At 36.9% G+C, this 22,299-nt stretch overlaps 1 protein-coding gene across 12 annotated transcripts in view; it reads right to left on the bottom strand.

Annotated features, from left to right (window-relative positions):
• EPB41L3 (erythrocyte membrane protein band 4.1 like 3) overlaps positions 1–22,299 on the bottom strand; it is a 228,250-nt gene that overhangs the window by 27,131 nt on the left and 178,820 nt on the right. For 9 of the 12 annotated variants that reach the window (XM_081263734.1, XM_081263733.1, XM_081263730.1 and 6 more), the window contains exons 6-12: positions 17,906–17,981; positions 14,851–15,069; positions 14,049–14,136; positions 8,739–8,891; positions 4,725–4,822; positions 3,834–4,009; positions 178–398 (exon numbers count right to left, since the gene is read on the bottom strand). In XM_081263734.1, coding sequence (XP_081119860.1) covers positions 178–398; positions 3,834–4,009; positions 4,725–4,822; positions 8,739–8,891; positions 14,049–14,136; positions 14,851–15,069; positions 17,906–17,981 — 1,031 coding nt within the window. The remainder of the gene's footprint in view (positions 1–177; positions 399–3,833; positions 4,010–4,724; positions 4,823–8,738; positions 8,892–14,048; positions 14,137–14,850; positions 15,070–17,905; positions 17,982–22,299) is intronic. The other 3 variants (XM_081263737.1, XM_081263741.1, XM_081263732.1) reach the window with 1 other exon arrangement.

Here is a 22,299-nt window from a genome sequence, read left to right as displayed (position 1 = left end):
CAGAGTAAAAAAAAAATGTCAAAATAGGAATAGTAATTTTAAAACTGACATACGACTGTAACTAATATTGAGTTATGAACTATCCTATGCTCTGCATATTTCTGGTTCCATCCTCAGCATTACTGAGCCTTTGTTAAGCTGGAGCAAGCTCAATATGAGGCAGCCTGGGAGCTGTACCTTTCCCTCATGCCGGATGGCTGAGACCGGCGTGGCTTCCTCAGCCTTTTTCCGTCTCTCCTCTTCCTCGTCGCGCTCCTCCTCGGCCTTTTTCTCCGGAGTCACAGTGGTGATCAAGTTGGTCTGGGAGATGCCCTTTGTTGTGGTGTACTGGCCAGTACCAACCTCTGCAGCAGACATAGAATCCTTCATGTATATTTCATGGTTTTCATTCACTGACGCTAAAAGCAAATACAATTGGAGAAATAAGATCTGAAATTGTTAAGTAGAAGAGAAATCAGCAACACCGCTGTCCCGTTACTGGGAAAGAAAATACCACTACAAAATACCAGCTTTGACATGAAAAGAATCTAAGGTATCATAGACTTTCTGTTCCACCTAGACCGTGTAGTTTAAAATTACTTAAATGCTCACGTCTTGAAGTCCAGAATAATGCCCACCCATTCTCATGCTCTCTGGTGAGGGTGTGTGTGAGGGTGGAGGAGAGTGGAAGGAGGTGAAACTGGGCTTCCCCTGAACCCCCTGCTGCCTGAGCACCAGCTGGCTGGGCACCAGCACCAGGCACTGAGTGGCAAGTTCGAGAACTCAAAGCAGTGGATAATACTCTAATACACTTGACTTTGAACACATTTTTGGAAGTAACATTTACCGAAGAGCACTGAATTGGTTCTATTATTATTATGGAATGCTAAAGAAACCCCCAAACACTCCTACAATATTAAAGTCCCAAGGGTAATAATGAAAATTAACCATGTTGTGGCACAGATTATAAAATTCTGATGGTAATTCCATTCAAGTGAAGTAGAGAAATGCTTTAATATCCACTGCATTTTAAACAGTCTGCCATGATGAGATGCATATACACTCATTCCCATCTCTAATATTTTGAGAAAACAAGACAAATGCTGCTAAATGAAATTCATGCAAATGCAAAGCATGCAAACATAAGAGATATAAGACACAGCCCTTCATACCAGCTAAAATGTCTCAGTGAAAGAGATGCTAAAATTCAGTTCGATGTCCAAATTATTTGGTATTCATTATTTTAGATTATAAAAATTTGATATCATGAAAAATAAACGCTGCTTTTCAAATACACAGCAGTTGATCACAGACAAAATATAATCTGCCTTCGTCTTTTAGGAGCTTTAAAACATAGAGAAAGGATTATGAAATGAAATCCTTTCTGAGATCCTTTTGATAGCTAAACTACTAAAATATCTTCACCAAGATATTTTATCTGTCTTTCTATCGATGAGAAAGCTTGTATGAGACACGGTTTCTTAATAGACCAGTTAGACTGTTTTCTACAAGATGCTGCCGCCTTGCAAAAAAGCAATTTATGTTCCAACATGCAGCCTTGGCCCCCAGCTCAGCAGCGTAGAAAACATACGAGAACTGGCAGGACCACCAAGAGGGAGACAACACATACTAACATCACTTTTGGGCAGGGAGGAAGAGACAGCATGATATTAGTACATTGACTTCGCAACTGTCTTCTGTCTTCTCTGAAGTCATTAGCACACACAAAAGGTCAAGAGGAAAACAACATTCACGAGAAATGTGCTCCCGTGGGCGCACTTCACTGAACAAAGTAGATGGTGGGGAAAAAAAAAGGTGTGATTCTACAAAAGTTCCTCAGTACTGATACAGAGAATGTACAAAGAGTGAAGAGAGATTCTCTAAAGAGGAGTAAATGGGACAAAACGAAAAAGAAAAACTTCAGTGTTACATCACAGGTATTCAATATCTTAAAACAGTTCTGGTACATGTTTTATTCTAAAGGATTGGCTCTAGGTTTAGTATTCTGCAAATCTTAGAAGATACAGAATGGTACAGTTGTCCTTTGGTATCCCTGGGGGATTGCTTCCAGGAGCCCCGTGGATATCAAATCCGAAGATGTTCAAGTCTCTTATATAAAGCGGTGCTGTATTTGCATATAATTGTACATTCTCCTTTACATCTCTAGATAATAAAGTAACACACTGTAAATGCTATGGAAATAGTTGTCACATTGTGTTATCCAGGGAATTCTGACAAAAACCAAGTCGGTATATATTTAGTGTAGCTGTGATTTTTCTAAAAAGAAATTTGCAGAATTTGGAACCCACAAATACAAAGAGACAATTGGAATTAACTTTTGGGCCAGCTCACAAATGTAAGAATCGTCATCAATATAATTATTGAAATAATTTATCTCTATACAAAGACTGTGTTCTCCATGTATCTTCACAACAACCCTGTGAAGATGGCCTAATTCCCATTTTCTGGGAAACTACTTCAGACCTGGAGAGCTGAAATCATTTGCCAGCCATTACCCAGACAGAGGACAGCCGAGTCTGGATTCACTCTGAGTTTTTCTTGCCAGATGAGTGCTGTTCTCATTTTAGCAGTAACATACAAAATATAGCACTAACAATACAAGTGTGATTTCTTCTACAAACAGTTTTCTAAATTATGCAATCAGGAAAATACCGTCTTTTTAATCAGGGGATTCAGGAAATAATATGTCGTCCCCATCAACTATACTAGGGATGGCAGGGGCAGGAGAAATGAGATTCCTTGGGATGCAGATGCAAAAACAGAGATGATTCTGGGTTCCTGTAACTTTTATTTATTTTATTTATGTTTTTGTTACTTACTAAAATCATATGTGCATGCCAGAAACCTAAAGCTTTTCATTTGCACAAAATGGGTCTTCAACAGAACAACTAATCTCCAGGTTCTCTGAACTACAAGATGGAAGCTTGGGCATGACTTAGGTCCTAAGTGTCACTGTAGCTGGCATGCCTTGTGGCAGAATCCCCCGCCATCATACTACAGAAACAATACACAACTGATAGACAAGACAAAAACAGACTAATAATTCCTGTTTGTTATTCCTTAGGAAGGTCATCTAAGTGACGCTGTCCCTGATTTTCTTTTTGGTGGAGTGGCATGCTGGGGATTGAACCCAGGGGTGTTTAACCTCTGAGCCACCCTTTCTTAATTTTTCTTTTGCTTAGGGTATTTCTAAGTTTCTGAGGCTGGCTTCAAACCTGAAATTCTCCTGCCTCAGCCTCCTGAGTTGCTGGGATTATAGGCATGTGCGATGGTACTGGGCTCTGTCCCTGTCTTAATTATCTGACTCACTTATCTGACTTAATAGCAGAGAGCACCTACATAGCATCCTTTCTCCTCACTATCATCAATGACTAACAAAGGCCACATTTTTCCTAAAATGAAATAAAAATAAAAATAAACCTTTTAAGTAAGAGAGATAAATTAAACCTACAGTTTTCCTTCTGAAACAAATATTCTTGAGACAAAATTGCTAATCATTTCAGGTCAGCTGGCAAGAGAACAGAATTACTTGGAGTCCTTGACTCCTATATTTAGAACGTGACCATCTTTCTCCAAATTTGGGGTACTGGCTTTTGAAAGCTATGCTCCTCATTCTCAAAGTGCCTAATTTATCTCAGTTTATACACATTTACAAACAGACTGACAAAGGCATTATTTTTGGAGGTGGGGATGTTCAAAATCTCCCACTTAGTTCAGATCCACCACTGCTTTCCGTTTCACAGTATCCAAAAGGATCTACATTTACACATTCATGACACTCCTTTTCCTGGTGAGTTACTAGAAATTATTAAGAGCCAGTAAGCAATACCTACCTCCATCCAAGCTGCGAGACATGGTGTAACGTTTGCTGGATGAACGTTCAAAGTAAGGCGCGGGGCGATCTATCAATGCACTGGCTCTTCTCGTCTGGGCTTGCGTCCTGCCACTGTACCGGAACTTGGAACCCAAGGTTAGGAATTTCTTTGGAGGTGCTTCTGGTAACAACAGTCTAAAGATATTAAAGAAAACCACCAGAAAAGACCTTTAAGTCAAATATTCAGAATGCCTTTTTTTTTAACTTTTCACAGTATATGAAAGGTTTACCAAGAAGCTTGTAGGTAATGAATCTGATTTTTATTAGAAAAGCTATCAAGTCATACAATATATTTTAATGAGGGATGCAGGAGACAAGACATAAGTAAAACCGGGGCTGGGCTGGACTATAGGAACATTAATCTTTATCTCATACACTAGAGAGTCTAGAACATCTAGAGAAGCCATGGCTCCATAAACCCAAGGATCAATTAAATAGATGATTTAGTGAAGAAGAATGATAATTTGTTATTTTATAGGCACGAATCTGACGGGCTGAGTATATGTTTGCATAAAGGAGTCCAGGGGGGTATCAAGAAATTTTTGAAATAGGAATGAACTGGATACTTGAAGAGGACACTCTTTTATAAAAATATTGAAAAGACCAAAAAAAAAAAAAAAAGTAAAACAGATAAGTACAAGACAAATTGAAGTAAATCCTTTAAATTTATTCAGAAGTGTTTTTAGGATTTCTTATCAAGATATCTGGTGAAAATGAACTTGAAGGAATAGAAAGGATGTTTCTAGATTGTTCTTCTTGCCCCAAACCTTTTCAATATAAGCGATTGAGTCATTTCAATTCTTCCTTAGGGAAAAAAACAAAAACAAACTCCCAAATGATCTCTACCTACCTGAAAAATGTATGGTGTTCAACACATACTTTCCACAAACGCTTGGCAGCCCGATGGTTTGGCAGCTTAAACCCAATGGTGCTTTCGAATTGTTCAAACTAAATTTAAAAAAGCATATATGTATGGACACAGTCAAGTTTGGAATTATGAATAATAGATGCTTTGCAAATAATTTACAAAACCATACTCCCATAAGTTTTTTCTTTGCTCATTAAAGCAATTGCTATATGCAGAATTCATGTAATACACATTCATGTAAAAAATCACCGCATCAACCTCTTTAAAATGTGGCAAAGGTAGATAATCGTGTCATGCATGCAGTAAATGCCTTCTGCATCAGTGTGGATCCTATAAAAACTAAATACAAAAAAATCAAGATAACTAGATTCCTCCCCTAACGATCAAATTTTTTCCTGATCCCATTTTTCTTATTTTCATGGTTTCTTAATGACACGACTTGAACTGGAATGCACAGAAATGAACAAAATATAGGTATAGATATAGTCTACAGCATGCTTAGAAATGACATTTCCTCCCAGGATCTTGCCAGGAAATATGCATATTTCTTAAATATTCAATGACTTGGTGTCAGATATTTCTGATTTCATCTGTGTGCTCCACTATAGATTATAATGTTAAATGTCAACATCTGTCTATATGATCCATAAGCAGAGATTGGGAGAACACATTTTCATACTTTCCAGCATGTACATTTTCATATGATATTCTATCAGCCATTTGGTTTTTCAAGATGGATTATCTGATTAGATTTTCTGCACAATATATTTTAATACAATTATTGCAGATGTACAATAATTTTCAGTTTCTGAGGACAGTATACATCAGGCCACCAGAGGGCAATCATCTTAAACAGTAAAGGTTTATATTAAGGATGACAAAACAACTGGACTACTGATACAATCATTAGCAAAAGTAATCTCTGGGGCAAGAAACCACAGGTCAGGGGTCATGTGCATGGCATGTGAGACATGATCATCCTTGACCTTTATTTCTTGCTTGCTGAAGATGACTGGGGAAATTGGGAAATATATCACAAGTTGCTCCAACACAAGTGCTCTTCCCAATTTCTTATTCATTCTGTATGCTCATGGGCAGGGGTGGTTGTAAAAATTGCTGCTGTCCTAGGGACCTGGCCAAGGCAAAAGTACTGTGGCTCTTAACTAAAGCATTATGCATTTACCCGTCCAGCATCTAATATGCCCCTGCACTATGCTAAAGCCAAGACTTACAAAAGAGAGTCACCTTGCTCTCTGGGGCAAGTTGCCTAGAAGTATGTTGCTTTTCAAAAGTTTTCAAAAATTTTTACTGACATACAATAATTGTACATATTTCTGGGGTACCATGTGCTATTTAAACACATATAGGCAATGTGTACTGATCAGATCAGGGTAACTGGTTTATCTACCACCTCAATCATATATCATTTCTTTGTGCTGGACATATTCCACATGTTCTATACTGGGTATTCTGAAATACATGTTTAATTGTTGTCGACCATGTAGTTACACTACTGAGCTAAAGAACATTCTTCTATCCAACTGTACCCAAAGGTTGATCATTTTCTCACCATTTCCACCACCCGCTCTGCAGCCCCTGATAACTACTTAGAGTACTACTCTCTACTCATGTGAGATCAACATTTTTAGTGGGGCAGAGTGTCTTACTGTCATCCTCCTTTACACAAGGATGAGTTGGGCCCCTAGGCTTTCTGAATGCTTACTTCTCTGTGCTTTGTGTCTGCTTTCTTCAACCTCTTTGCAGACTATATGCTATCAATAATTTCTTCTCATTCTTCCCTGCCTATAAATATGTCTGTAAAACAGGATGGGGTGGGAAGCCAATTTGGGGCCTGCTTCAGCCAAACCCTGCCTCACTCCTTACTGCTAAGCTACCTCTGCTACTTCACTCCTCGCCTCAATGCACCCTTGGCAGGTGGCTCCTAACACGTTCCTGAACTCTTCCATGCCACAAAGGGACCTGACTATCAAGTTCAACACGCTTTACTTAGTCTGCACCCCGTGTGCCCTCTCTGTAACATATGGCACTGCTGGTGAGCCACTAGGCCCTGAAACTCATCTGTCATCTGACAGCCTCTGTCCTTTCTTTTATTTCTGGCTGTCTTCCTGTTTTTCTTCTACTGGCCCCTCAAATGGTGGTGTCACCCAGAGTGTTTGTTTTAGGGCCTCTTCTTAACTTCCCTTGCTCTTTGGGCAATTTATCCCATATATCTAAGACTTGGGTAAAATATATCCGGTTGGTGATGACTCCATTCAATTTCTTACTAGGCAAGAATTACCCTTGAAAATTAGTCCTGAAGGAATTTTAATCTCTTTTTTTCCCCCCTTCAAATTCTGACCCTTTCTCTTTCTTGTTGGAAATCATCTCCATCAACTTTAGTCATGCAAATGGAACCCCTCTGGTTATGTGGATTCTTCCCTTTTTGAATCCCTTCCTTCATCTTGTCTCAGAGACCTACTACTGGTTCTGCTCCTGAAACCCATCTCCAATTGCTCCTTCCATGCAATGATTTGGGTCTTATCACATGATCACTCAGTAGCTGCATTTCATTGAGAAACCCATCATTCCAGAATGTTCATCCAGTATGTCAACTTAAGGCCTTCCACTGCTCACTACTATCTACTAGGTCATTTCCCCCTGTGGCCTCACAGTGAACTCACTCCTTTTCTATTGTATTATTTATCTTTATGTGATGCTGAGGATCAAACCCAGTGCTTCACACATGCTAGGCAAGTGCTCTACCATTGAGCCACAACGCCAGCCCCTCACTCTTTTTCTATAGATCATCTCCTCTCTTGTATCATGGTGTTATTATTCAAGGGTTGAGTCTGTTTCTCTGATAGAAAAATCTTTTAAGAAAAAGAACAAGGTCATATTTCTCTCTATCCAATTCCCACAATGGAGCCTGATAATAAATAGGTGCTCGTTTAATAAATAGTTGTTCAATGAATTAAAACGAACACATATCAGTTATAAGTTTCACCAACAATTTTTGCAAGTATTTCTAAAACACTACAGTTTCAAGTATTTAAATGAAAAAAAAAGCTTACAGATTATTTCAGTTGTCACAGACAACTGAATATTTAATATAAGTATTTAATATATTTATAATGTAAAATATTTAATAAGTCATATTTATGTTAAACATGATTGCTAGCTTTATCTTCTGATTTTTCATAACTGCATTTTCCAGGAAGATATTACATGGCAGAGGTATATTTTGAAGGCAGGATAAAACTAGATTGAACAAGTAAATGTTTAGAGATATATAGGTGTTGGAATCTTTGAGTTTTGTTTCTAGATTAAGGCACCAATTAGAAATTGGAGATATTCATTAATTATCTCATAAACAAATACAAATAGAATTCAACACTTATTATGTATAAATCACTAAGAATATATAAATATAACTTGATCATGGAGGCTGCTGCCCAAGGAGTAAGAATAATTCTGATTCTTTTATTAGTTTCTCTGATTAAAAAGAAATCAGAAATACACTGGAAATGCACTAGGCTGTGGAATATTTACATAATTCACCTCCTCATCCTTTGTTCTAAACTTTTCTGTATCTTGAAGCACATCATCTCTAGCTATTTACTTTAGGGTACAGTCAGACTGGCAGAAAAAAATAAAAAGGAAAAGGAGTGATAACAGCAGGACACAAGAGAAGAGATCTATTCATCATGGCTTGAAACATACAAAGAATTATTCATGAATCCTGATTTTATACCAAAATATATTTTTAAAAACCCTCTCAATTAGCGTATGCAGCTCAACTAGAACAACATAATAAAGAAGAGAACATTTTATTTATTACTGCTTTGGATAAAACTACAACAAATTCTCTCAGGATTCAGACATAATTCACCATGTTGCATGGTGCTTAGTATCTGTGAGCAAAAAAATTTATATTATTGTTTGCTATTATGGATCTTTTTTCCCCCCCAATGCAAATGCAAATGAAGGCATACTTACCTCTCCTGGCCGAATCTTAATGTAAAAGTTGTTTCGTTTGTATGAAATTTTTAGAACCTTGGGCCAGGCAAATCTGTTTATTCGCAACCGGTCACGATATATCAACAGACCACTCGCACAAACTCCTAACATAATTTCTACTCCTTCTGAATCCTAGAGAATTACAAAAACAATATATCAGTATGTCTCTTCTTTCTACTTTTCATTGGGTACAACATTTTAAGTCATGACAGAATCTACAATTGAAAAATTTAAATATGAAAAATACTGAATGACTATTTTTAAAAACATCCCTTAAGTAAGCTTTGTTTGTTTTGGTACCAAGGATTGAACCCAGGGGCCTTTAGCCACTGAGCCACGTCCTCAACCATTTTTTATCCATTTATTTATTTTTTTTTATTTTGAGACAGGGTATCACTAAATTCGTTAGGGCCTCACTAAATTGCTGAGACTGGCTTTGAACTTGCAATCCTCCTGCCTCCGCTACCCAAAGCACTGGGATTACTGGTATGCACCACCACACCCAGTTAAGTAAGTTTTTAACAATAATATTTTTCACTGTGGACATTTGTTGGAGTAACATTTGTTCACCCAGGTACCTCAGGTTTATGGCATAAATGCTGCACAGAGCAAAGGTCAAGCAGGGCTGTGTATTAATAACCATAACATGTAGCTCTTACCTATGAGGTGTCGAGACACTGCTCTATCCTATGTATTTTAACTTTTTCAATCTTCACTATGCTGTGTTGAGATGGTTGCTATTATTCTTCCCATTTTACAGATGAGGAAACTGTAAATGGGGACTCAGCTGCACACACGCTGTCTGGCAGTGCTTTTAGCTGATTTGGACACTAACAAGAGGGGACCTGTCTTTTCCTTTGAGCATTTTGAGTCTTGTTACTTTGAAAAGAGTCTCAACCTTTATTTGCTATTATTGTCAGGGAAATTTTTTTAAATGAAAGTTTTTTAAAAAATATAAACCTACGGCTCCCAATATACCTCCATCCATGGAAACACTGCCCAGTGGTAATCACACTAAATAATATGACACCTATAGATAAATGCACATACACTTTAAATATAAGTACAGGGTTTTTTTAATCAAAAATGGGATGCTATTATAATTTCAACTTGCTTTTGTTACTTGGACATTTCATCTTTTACGTAATTTCCTAAGAAATGTGTGATGCCCAGAGGTCATTAGCTATTACATTAAGCTTAAGAGGGATATTGTACATAGGGTGTCCCTGTTAAATACTGCATTCCACTGAAATCAGGGTAAAATGAAAATGAACATGGCCTTGAATTGGGTGAAAAATACTGAGGCAGGACTAAATGTGAGCTGTAGCATTAATGCCTTGTTACACCTGTTTGTTGGAATCTGGACAGAAAGGGTCACAGGCTGATCACACCTTATGCTCAGGCCTTCTTATCATTGACAGGGCTGTCCCTGACTTTGAATTACTCTGCAATAACAGCAAAGCAGAGAAGAAAAAAATTAAGAATTCAGAGAAGAGATTTTCACTCATGCTTACAGTGGGAAGATACTTCCTACATCCTATGGATGCAAGGTATAAGATGAACACTACAAGAATAAAAAATTAATATATTGGTCCATCTCTGGGAAACAGGAAGTTTACTAACAGAATATAATTGGTTTAGAATTAAATATCTTACCTTGGAAACATATCACTCTATTAGATATTGAATTACTCTACAGGAATGGAACTATTGGATGGCAGGATATTAGAATATAATACAATTAGAGAATCCAAAGATCAGAAACTGCCCACTATTTATCAGAGGCTATAGTGACCATGCAAGTTAAAGAATTATAACCCGATGCTCCCAAGTTATTGGTATTACTGATTCTTGAGAACCAGCCCATCTGCACAACCCCTCAGAGGTGACCACCTCCTGCCAGGAGGCAGAAAGGCAGGCATGAGGAAGGAACGCTTGAATAACTATTCTTTGGTTCACTTTCTTTTCAATATAGAATGTAAGTTTAGGAAATAGCCTTTGGTCCACAGAGGGAAAGGCCATTTAAAACCTTTTTAGGTTTTATCTATTTTTAAATCACCATTAGTGTCCTTGGATCACAAGGAAACAATATCCCCTCCTGGGAAAGAGGAGGAAGGAATAAAACCTCCTTTTCTTGGGTCCTCCAACATTCTGCTCTGGTCCCAAATCAGTCTCTTATCACAAGCACAACCTTACTAAATGGTCCTAAAATAAGATTCCCTCCCTGTCTTCCTTCCCTGGAGACTGTATGCTGATTAGGAGCAGCAGTTCTGTTTTCTATTTGTAATCTCATGGCCAGCACAGGCCTGCCCAGCATGTATCAAACTAATGTGTGCCTGCTGAAAGTAAAAATGAATGAGGAATAAAAATGGCAGGAAAAGTGGGGTATTACACTGGCTAAAGGGTCTATTTCTTTAATTGCATAGGGACAAAAAATATGTACATACCAAATTTTCTGACATTGATCAGAGTACTTAGTTGGATAAATCTTTGGTATTAAAAAGCTATGCCAGCCTTTCTTGGGGACAGGTCCATTTCACTCTCAACAGACACACTTATACTCCCATTAACAGGACACTGAGGTAGACCTGGAAAGTCTCAGTCTGTCACAATGAAAATAAGTGGCCATGACACTCCCTTCGTTTAGAATCATGGCTCACACACTGCTATCCTTCAGTATCACTTGGCCCATGGGGTATCTGACAGGGATTTATATCTATGTTTTGTATCTTACATGAAATAAATGACTCTGAAAAAGTCTATTAAAACTAACATTAAGCGCTGAGCGCCGGGGTGCACACCTGTAATCCCAGCAGCTCGGGGGCTGAGAGAGGAGGATTACAAGTTCAAAACCAGCCTCAGCAATGGCAGTGAGGTGCTAAGCAACTCAGTGAGAACCTGTCTCTAAATAAAATACAAAAGAGGGCTGAGACTGGGGCTCAGTGGTTGAGTGCCCTGGAGTTCAATCTCTGGTCCTCCACCCTTCTCCCCCACCAAACAAACAAACAAACAAAAAACAACTAACATTAAACAACAAATAAGCAGAGATAGACTTCCTAACATTAAAAATAATAAAAATTAAAAAAAGCTTTTGGGATAGATTATCCAAAACATAGGACCTTCATCTAATATGGGTATTTATTCTTCATATGGAGCTGTGGAGTCCATGATCACAATTCAGAATGCTTAAATGGATCATAAAGCTTTGGGACTTTCATACCATCAATAGAAGGAGAAGCACCTAGCTCATGACCGGAAATTGTCTCTAATTTAATTCAATAAATTTCCTCCTTGAAATGATGGTGTGTGACTGCATGAGAAAATGGAGTCTATGAATCGTTTGTTATACTTAATATTCAGATAAAATCCTATAATGGGCTACATTTGCACTTCCTTAATTCTTTCTTCTTAATTGGCATAATTCAAATCATATTATTGAATGACAAAGCAGCCATCCATTTTAATTCAGTAAGTACAGCAATGTGAAGTGATTTTATTTTTACTGATGGGAACACTGATACAACCTGAGTTGCACTTCCCTCAATCATTTCCCTAATCATTTATTTATTTATCTATTTATTTGGGGGAGGGTAGTTAATGCATCAAAGTGCAAGGTATAACTCAAAAATAGCTTTAGGTTCACTCAAATTTTCATGCTACTTTTATTTCCTTTTTGGTTAACTTTTAGCCACCTAGGGAAAAACTCTAAAAGAAATTAAAAAAAAAAAAACTTAATTATCTGGTTCTTATCTTTATGTTGAAATTCTACCCTACTTATATCTGACATAAGAGAGAAAAACATCTTCATTATCCAAGGGCAAAATACGTGAAAACATGCAATAAAAAATTGGCAAGTAAACAGCTACACCTGCTGTTGTAATGACACATAAATGTCAAAGAGCTTTCCGTTTAGTGTACCAACACTTGTCCCCATTAAAACCCCAGTGATCTTGCTGGTATTCAGGCATTGGAAGTCCTCCTCTCTGTGATGTAGGAGTTCACCCACAGACATCACCAATCAACCCACATTCATTCAATGGCTACTATCTGTCTGTCCAAAGTCACGGAGGATTGGTTTGCTCCCTGAACATCTACCAAAGAGCAGCAACAAAACTTGCAAATCACATATTTTCTTCTGTTTGGTGATCAAGGTTGTTGAGATGTTTACTTAAACACAGACAGCTGAAATTGCTCTTCATTTCTAGCCTTAAAACTGACTGTGGGAGACACTTGCCTGCCTGGAAGGCTGTAATTGCACATTCTTGTGAGACCCAGACCGTGAAATTGGTGACTGTCTATCAGAGGTCAAGTCCACATCCCTATGCAGGAGCGATATTATCTTGTCAATCCTAAATAACCCTGAACTTTAAATATTGACCTTTTAAACACACCAAAACTATCAGAATCCATCTCTAGAAACCTAGAAAATTGCATATGTTTTGCTGATAAAAGTTCTCATAAAATCTTCCCCATATTTTCATGGTAGTTTTTCCATGGCTTTTTAAATATTAGACTACTAGTAGTCCACATGCTCATTCTCTCGCTTCTGAAATGCACAGAGATTCTAGAAAAAGCATGACAGGGTCAAAGCTGCTTTATGTGTCTTAAACACTGAAGCCCTACAGGTTAATTCCAATTTCTTTCCTGCTAAGATACATCTCTAACACTGCCCCCATTATCAGTCAACAAGGCAATTCTTAGCCAGGATGACTAGTTCTGGTTGCACTTTAAAAATAATCTTACTTCAAAGTACTGGTTACATGTACGAGTGCTTAAACACAAGAGACAGAATTCTTAAAATATAACATGAATTTACGAAGTACCTGGTGGGGTTCTAGAATGAGGGACATACACAGACCAAGTTGAGACAGACAGACATGAAAGAGCAGAAAAGTCACACGTCAGATGGACATATTCAGGGAAGAGGCAGAGTCAGGGTGCAGAGGCAGCAAAAGGTGCATGTTGGTGCAGAGTGGGAGAAAACAGAGAAGGCAGCAGGGTCCAAGAGCTTGTTTGGTCAAGATAAGCTTCCAACTGAATCAACAGGCAATCAGAGGGTTTGTCTACTGTGGGCTTTCAGGAGGCTTAGCCCATGGGGAGAGTGAGTCTGAGCCATGAAAAGCAATCCCTCCAGTAAATACCAAAGAGCTAAGTTTCTTTTAACATGAAATAGGGCTTGCAAGGCAAACAGAAATTTGCACCCCCAATATTTCTATTACATTCACTAAATAAGAATTACGGTAACAGAGTTGAATTAAATAAAATAGTGGGGGGTTTAAAAATGCATACCTTGGCATGATGCAAATCTACTCCATACATAGATAGTTTTTTGGCATTTTCCAAGAAATGCATCTCGGCTTCTGCTGGCATCATTCCTCTGATTAGGGAAAAAAAAGTGTTACAAGGTTGCCTTTCCCTTTTATTCATTAGAATGAAAAAGCAGTTAGCTGATTTTCCTTCCTTTTTCAGTTAATTGCTTATCCTTTATCTGGCTGGGTTGCAAAATTTCCCACTTAGCTCCCTGTTAATTTATAAGAAAGCATCTATTGAGGCACTGGCAGATACAGGTTGACCATTCCTAATTTAAAAATCTTAAGTCTGAATAGTTTTGAATGCCAGCATGATGTCACAAATAGAAAACTCCACACCTGATCTCATGAGACGAGTTAGTCCAAACCCAGGTGTACTATAAATTAACTTCATGTGTAAGATCAATAAGAAACATAAAATGAATTTTGTGTTGAAACTAGGGTCCCGTCCCCAACGCATCTCATTATATATATGTAAATACTCCAAAGTCTGAAAAAAATCTGAAATTTGAAACACTTCTGGGCCCAAGCATTTTGGGTAAGGGATACTCAGCATCTGAGAAAAGAATAACAAGAAAAATGGCTTTGAAGGACAACATTACAAATAGATGCCTAGATATTCTGAGTGAAAGCTTACCTACTCCAGAACTTTCCCATATAAAGACCCACTGTGCTAAAAATCCCATCCTTAATGTACTGAAATCAACACTGGGAAGAGATAGGCTGTAGAACTGATGCTCACCCATAAAGCAAAAGTTAAATGTATGCTCCTGTTCACTGACCTGTGGCTCTTGTGCAGCTCGATCACTTTATCTTCGAGTTCTTTAGTGTGGTTTGGTGCAAAGCGGAACTCACTAATGTAATCATTCCCACATTCATCGGGGTCATAGTCTCCAAGTTCTGATTGGACTGTGTAGGAGCCCAGCAGGGCGAGGGTCACAAAGGAGCAGGGCAGCCTTCCTGATACGATGTCATCGCGCAACTGTAGGCAGAGGTAGTACCTTCCAGGAGCCGAAAGGTCAAAATAAAAGGCCAGCATTAGGACACATGAAAAGGAGATCACTCAGTAAAAACTGTAGGTAGACAATTTCTCCCCGTGCAATAACCTGTCCAGGACACATTTCCTACCATTCACAGATGCTGATATATTTGTTTCATCTATATTTGATCTAGATATCAGGGGAAAATACTAGGCTATAAAATATAATATTTAAAGAAGAAGGCAATGGTCATAATAAACCACAGTAGAAGAAATCTAAACGTATCCTCTATGTTGTATGCATGCTTGAGTATGTAATGATGAATCCCACTATTATGTATAATTATAACACATCAATAAAAATAACTTTTAAAGTCTTAAAGACAGTCTTCAACACACTCCCAGAAACCCTTGGTTGGTGGAATTATAATTCAAAAATTGATGCTCTTGCATATAATTATTAGGCTCCAACTAGCCTTACAAAGGGATGATTTTGATAACTGGATGACAGATCTTACCACATGACTAAGACAGACTTTAGGTAAGAGTCCTACCTTCATAAACTCTGTTCTCAACTGCCTGTATTTTGGATGACATCATCTCTTTATAATAATGCTTTCTCCTGCTTTAAGTTATTTCTTTTTATTTAGATATCTCCCTAGAATCTACTTGACCTGAATATTAATTTCAAGGAACTATTAACTTATAATCTGAGAATCTTGTCCCTGTAAACAAATAGCTTTAAACTAAAGAAATAGAAAATATTTTCCATATAATTTTGTCATATGATAAAACTATTTCTATCAATAGCGGATTTATCTTCTCTGTTATTTTATTCTTAAGCATTACAGGTGTAAGGCCAACTGCAAAAGATCTCAAGGTTAAGTATTAACCTTGATGAGTATTAATAACACCTTATCATGCACCTTCCATATAAGAAAAGAACAGTTAGTCTGTTGGAACAGACTATTATTGCAAAGTCTTAAGGTCCCCTGTCAGGTGATTTGGTGCTGATGTAAGTAAAATCCATGTAACCCAGATATAAAAATTCTGAAATATTTAACAGACACTACAAACATTACAAAAGTAGATAGAAGGGAACCACGCACTAAATTTTCAAATACAAGTATATTTGTGTTCCACGACCAAGAACGATGAAATAGTTCTTCAATATTGACAAAAAAGTGTCTGCTTATAAGAAATTATAAATTTTCTCTGACTTATTGCCAATAGAAAAAAAAATCATCTGGAACTAATTGCTACCCTTCTAACATATCAAATGAAATTATTTTTACTGTAGCAACTTACTAAAGCTGTTTTGGGTCATTTCTCTTTTATGAACAGCTAAGAAAAATATGAGCCTTACATAGAAAAATATTCACACACAGAACAAAATTGTTTTGCATGATCATAAACTTACTACCAAACAGAGCAAGAGTCAGAGTCTCCAAAGCAGAATGTAGGGCCATCTAGGAGGACATTCAGTAAACCAAGAATGACAAACTGAATGTTTGTGGCCCCATTCCCATCCCCCAAATTCTTATGTTGAAATCCTGTCCCCAAGATAATGGATTAGAGGTGTTTTGTTGATTTGTTTTGTTTTCCCCAGAAATGATTAGGTAGAGCCTTTAAGAATGGAACTGGTACCCTTATAAAAGAGGCCAGAGGAGGACCCCCTCACCCTTCCCACCTCCACCATGCAAGAACGCAGTAAGAAGCCAGGGGTCTACAACATGGAAGCAAACCCTCACCAGAATATAACCATGCTTGCACTCTGATCTCAAACTTTCAGCTTCCAGAACTGTGAGCAGTAAATTCCTATTGTTTTTAAACTGCCCAGTCTCTGGGATTTCATGATTGCAGCCTGAAGAGACTAAGCTACCCAGCACTGCTTTATAAAGGAAATCCCTTTTCACACTCTAAATTCAGCCACCAAGCTGGGATATTTTTATGTCAGATTCTTTTCTTAACATCTTTATTTCAGAAAACAAATTAATCATATTCCTCTTATACACTGGGCATGAAAAGTTAACCTTAAATTGATATGAATGTTATTTTTATTTTTAGACAGGTTGATTATATGCAGAGTATAAACATCTAAAGACTTTTTGCCTCTTAAGTTTTAAAGCAGGCACACTTAAGAATTGCTTTATCATTGAAGACTGAATCTCATCCAATTTGACTGTGGTGGGTGGGTGACAGCATCTCAATTTTGCATGTTTTCCCACCAGGGTCAGGCAGCCGGAAATATCAGCCTAGCACCAAAGATTCAACTGTGAGCTAGATTTGGCAAATCTTCTCATCAGATGTGTGCTTCATTCAGTTGCCTTTTATTTGCCATTTGAGCATTGTTATGGTGGTGAGGTGTCCCCCAAAAGCTCCCATGTGAGACATTGCAAGAAGGCTCAGAGGAGAAATGATTGGGTTGTGAGTGCCTTAACCCAATCAGTGAATTAATCCCCTGATAGGGATTAACTGAGTGGTAACTGAAATGGTGGGGTGTGGCTGCAGGAGGTGGGCACTGGGGGCATGACTTTGGGGTATATATTTGTATCTGGCAAGTGGAGTCGCTCTCTCTTCTTCCTGATCATCATGTGAGCTTGTGTCTCTACCACACTCTTCCACCATGATGTTCTGTCTGCCATTGTCCATGGACTGAGACCTCTGAAACTGTGAGCCCCCAAATAAATCTGCAATTGTGCTGGTTGGGTCTTTTAGTCACGGCAGCAAAAAAGCCGACTAAAACAAGCATGGATGACTATAAGGCCATCAGATGTAAGTGTGCTCTTCTCTGGAGATGTTGGGAGTCGCACCACATTCCCAGTATGGCTTCCTATTCATCACCAATCGTCAAATACCTGGTGATATCTTCAGATAGCTGAGCAGGATCTGGTGGGTAAAATTTCACATTAAATGAAAACTGCCAAGCACCACCTGTAAGGATAGAAGGTGGGGGAATCAGATTAAAACCTCAGAAAACTCCCCTAGACTTAGGATTCTAATTGATAGCTAGAACCATCTCAACTCAGCATTAACAGCCAGGCAGCTTTGATCACTAATAGAAAACAAGGACATCTCTGTTAAATGAAATCCACAGGATAAGACTGAAACCTCATCTAATTTCTAATCTTCTCTATTATCAAATCCTTTACTGGTCCTTCTAACTAGAAAGGAAATTGACGGAACTTCCTCTCTTTCCCAGGATCAAAGATAAGCCTCAGGAAGAAGTTGGGGGAGGGAAAGTGAATGATATGGATAATCCTCTATCAGATAAGTCTGGAAATGACGAGATTTACTGCTCTGAATTTCTGAAGAGCTCACATACCAAGGCTATGGACCCAATTCCAATTTTCTTTGTGCTTCATTGTGTTGTTACAGGTCAGATCCTATTATAATAAATGTCAAGGGACTAGTCAACACAATTTATTTTATGGAAAGATTTGCTGTGGTGAATACTGCTTTCATAAGTGGGCTGCTCTGCTGGCTGTGAAATGTTCTTTTTTATTTAAGAAAATTTTTGATGCAATACATCCCTGGCCGTGCATTACCCAATTTTACACCCCTTTAATCCATGACTTGGGCAGATCTTTACAATACCACTCTTTATCCTGCAGTATCTACTCCAGCAGCTGAAAGGGTCTATGAGATGTTCCTTCACAGGTACCTAACTGTCTGTGTTGGCTACCATTATCCTTGAAACATTATTTAGCCTTAACTAAGCTCCATATCTCAACAATACTATCTTTAATTGTGAATGGTTTATCAAAATAAATAAGAATAAACATCCTTTTCTCCTTCTCTTATTTTATCTGTGTGAAAACTCCTTTAACTTATTCATATTGTTATTTTGGCTTCTCAATGTATTAATTTACCAAAGTTTGAATATTTCTTCTCTGTGACACTATTTATAAATAATTTTTACCCTCCACCCCATAAACACATTAGAAGTTCCTCCGGCCCTGCTTATGTTCCGAATGGACTACCAGAAAACTCTTCCCAGGCTCACTGGCTTCTATCCATGGGTGTGCTCTGAAGCCATGCTTCTGTGACCTTACAGAACAGCACTTATGCTTCAGGTACTCTCTCAAGACTTCCAAATGCTCTCCCCACCCCAATTAAATGACTTTGGAAACTTCATTTTTTTTCCCTAGAAGCACCTCCCAACACTCTAAAAAAAAGGTACAGTAAAGTTAAATATTTCTTAGCTGCTTTCTTTGTACTGTTTCTTGTATGCGTGGCAACACTTAGCTTCTTCAGGACCCTATGTTTCTGTCATAAAATACACAGACCCATTTATTCTTTCTAGTTTATTCTTGATGCTACTATTTATACCACATTTGAGATTCCACATGCCAAGAACTCTACTATAAAGGACTTAGCATAGGATCAGATATTATTGGGTAGTTAATATCATAGTGTAAACCAGTCAAAATATTACTCAAATGTGGGCTATAAGAATTATAAGCCATAAAATATCTGTTAATCAAATATATTTCTAATGGTTGTTTCTTCCACTGTTCTTAAAAAAAAAATCCTTTTCTTATTCTAAAATTAGTCTGATTTGGTTTTACTTTCCTATTGATTCCTGCTCACTTCCTACTAAAATAGATCCCTTTAACGCTTGCCAGTAGGAAGACTCATAACGAGAGCTGGCTTTCCCTCAAGTGAAATTAAAAGTAATGGATTAGTTATGGGAAACGGATTTATTGCTCTTTTGTAATTTTCATCGACTTCAAAGTATGCCTCGACTCCAATGAATAGTCTGGCAATGTAATTAAAACAATCTTATAATAAACTCAGGGTAAAAATTCTAAGTTGGAAAACAGTAAGTAATAAAAGCATAAGCAACCCTTTTCAATGCAAATAACAGTGGGCCTAAAAAGAAACTGAAATAACATGTTAAAAATGCCTATTTCTAGGCTCTATCACAGAGATTTTTATTCCTGAGACTTGGAATATGGTCTAGAACTCATAATTTTATTAATATCTTTTGTGCTTTTGACGGAGGTAGACTTTGGAACCACAGTGCAAATCACTACTACTAAGAAATCCAAATGTAAGGTTATAATCCAAGCAACTACAAGGTCTTTTCTTTCAGGGCATTATTTTGAAATGATGGGAAAGTTTATGGAAACTACAATCTACATTCCAATCAAGAAAAAAGTCAGTGAAATAAGGCATAAAACCTGGGATTAATGAGCAAAGAAGATAAAGCTCAAATACACATCCTTAAAAAGAAAGTGGCAGAAACAAATAACTCGGGAGGGTGCACTTATGCGATGAGTGACTTGCAGACCCACATCTGCTCAGATGAGGGCCCTGGTGAGAAACAGGAAATGAAACAGCTGGAACACATTAAAATGAATATTTCTATAATGCTGATGTAGGATTTTTAAATTGCAAATTTATGATAAACAGAAAATGCATTGAAGGGAGTTCATTCTTACAAAAAATTTCTAATTGTACTCTCCTAAAGCAGGCCAAATCTTAAAATTTCATTTATATCATGAAATTACTATAGACCATATATTCTATATCATAAAATTACCATATTTTAAATATGCTTTACTTATGATAAAAAAATATAGTATTTTTAGAGGTTTTAAGATCTGGCATGCATTAAACATGACTAGAGTTAGAGTTTTTTGTTTTTTTATTAAGAACAAACTTTTTGGTTTTAAAATTTACCATGTATCATAAATTTGTAACTTAAAATGTATATCAGATTGATCTCCATTCTCTAACTGATCTCCATGTAGAGTCTACTATGGACCTACAGCATAAAAAAGGATCCTTTGTCATCTCTGGGAAGAAACATGTGATGGCAAATGATTATAACACCTCTCTGCTCTGGTGGGAAGAAATTTTGTGGAAAGAGAACATTTTAGTAGATAGGAAACAAGAAGATAGAAAAAAAATACTAAATTATACTCTTAATAACTTCCAATTTCCTTTGCTCCTCTCTTGCAACATATTTTTTTTAAATTTATGATTCACATGACTTCCTAACCTGCATGATGAAAAAAATATCCTTTACATTTCATACTTAGATTATCTTTTTAAATTTTGTGTCTCAAGAAGACAGGAGACAGCATAAATGGAAAAGTAAGGGGGAAAAAGAAATTCTACTAACAATATGCAAAAAAGTTTATACCACCTTTCTTGTAACAGTATTACAACTTATTCTTGAGCATTTTACATATTTTCAAAGCACTTTGCAATTACTAATCAGCTCGACATTTTATTAGTTAGATGTATACAAGATAACAATATGCAAAACACTATGATATATGTTCTTCACATCTGCTTTTAATAATGCCATATAAAACCTTTAGAACAATCTGTCATCATAAAATTTTTATTAGGATTCCTTGGAACAAGAAAAAAGTGTTTTGATCTATTTATCAACAGTAGATATTCCTGTCTTCCATCTCAAACTATTTCCATCCAACTAATTGATCAGTGGATACATTGAATCTCTCTTCAGAATACGGTAAATGATGTTGAATTGTATAAATAATCAACAGATTCTCTAACATCTAGAAGACAGTGACTTTTGGAGGGATGTTATCTAAAATCAAACCATTTCTAACTGCTCATTACCAATTTTTTTATTAGTACTTGGGTTATTTTTATATCTCAGGACTTTCAAAGGCATTAAGAAGTATTTTCCTCTCTTTTAACAGTAAACTCTTTGAAAACTTAAAATGGAAGGATATTCCCATTAATTATTTGATCTTAAATTTATTCTTTATTCTTCAACTTGAATTAGTTATTCAGGATAATTAAGCTAATTATACTTAGTTTTATTGATAAAAATATGAACCATTTTTTAAAAAAATAAGTAGCTATTTACAATAAAGATTTTCCATGCTTATGGCAAAAGTAATAGCTATAGAGAATGTTAAAAAATAAAACTAGCAAACCTCCTTTTTCTCAAGTCTCTATAGTGCAGGCCATTCCTGGAGATAATTACTGTTAATCTGTCATGCTTTCTACAAATATCCCATGCTTCTATATAAGCATAACATTTTATTTTTGATTTTTGGTATTGAGGACTAAACTCAGGAGAGCTTTATTATCAGTACCCCATTTTTCCTATGTGCATTATGTTTTTTTATTAATTTGTTATATACATATATCGTCTATATATGACAGTAGAGTATATTTGGACATATTATACATACATGGAATATATTTTATTCTAATTAGGACCCTACTCCTACGGTTGTACATGATGTGAAGCTTCACT

Source organism: Spermophilus citellus (assembly GCF_964194105.1).
Source record: "Spermophilus citellus genome assembly, chromosome: 12".
Taxonomy (NCBI): domain Eukaryota; kingdom Metazoa; phylum Chordata; class Mammalia; order Rodentia; family Sciuridae; genus Spermophilus; species Spermophilus citellus.
The sequence above is the reverse complement of the archived record's forward strand: the minus strand, read 5'-3'. Positions and strand labels throughout refer to the sequence as shown.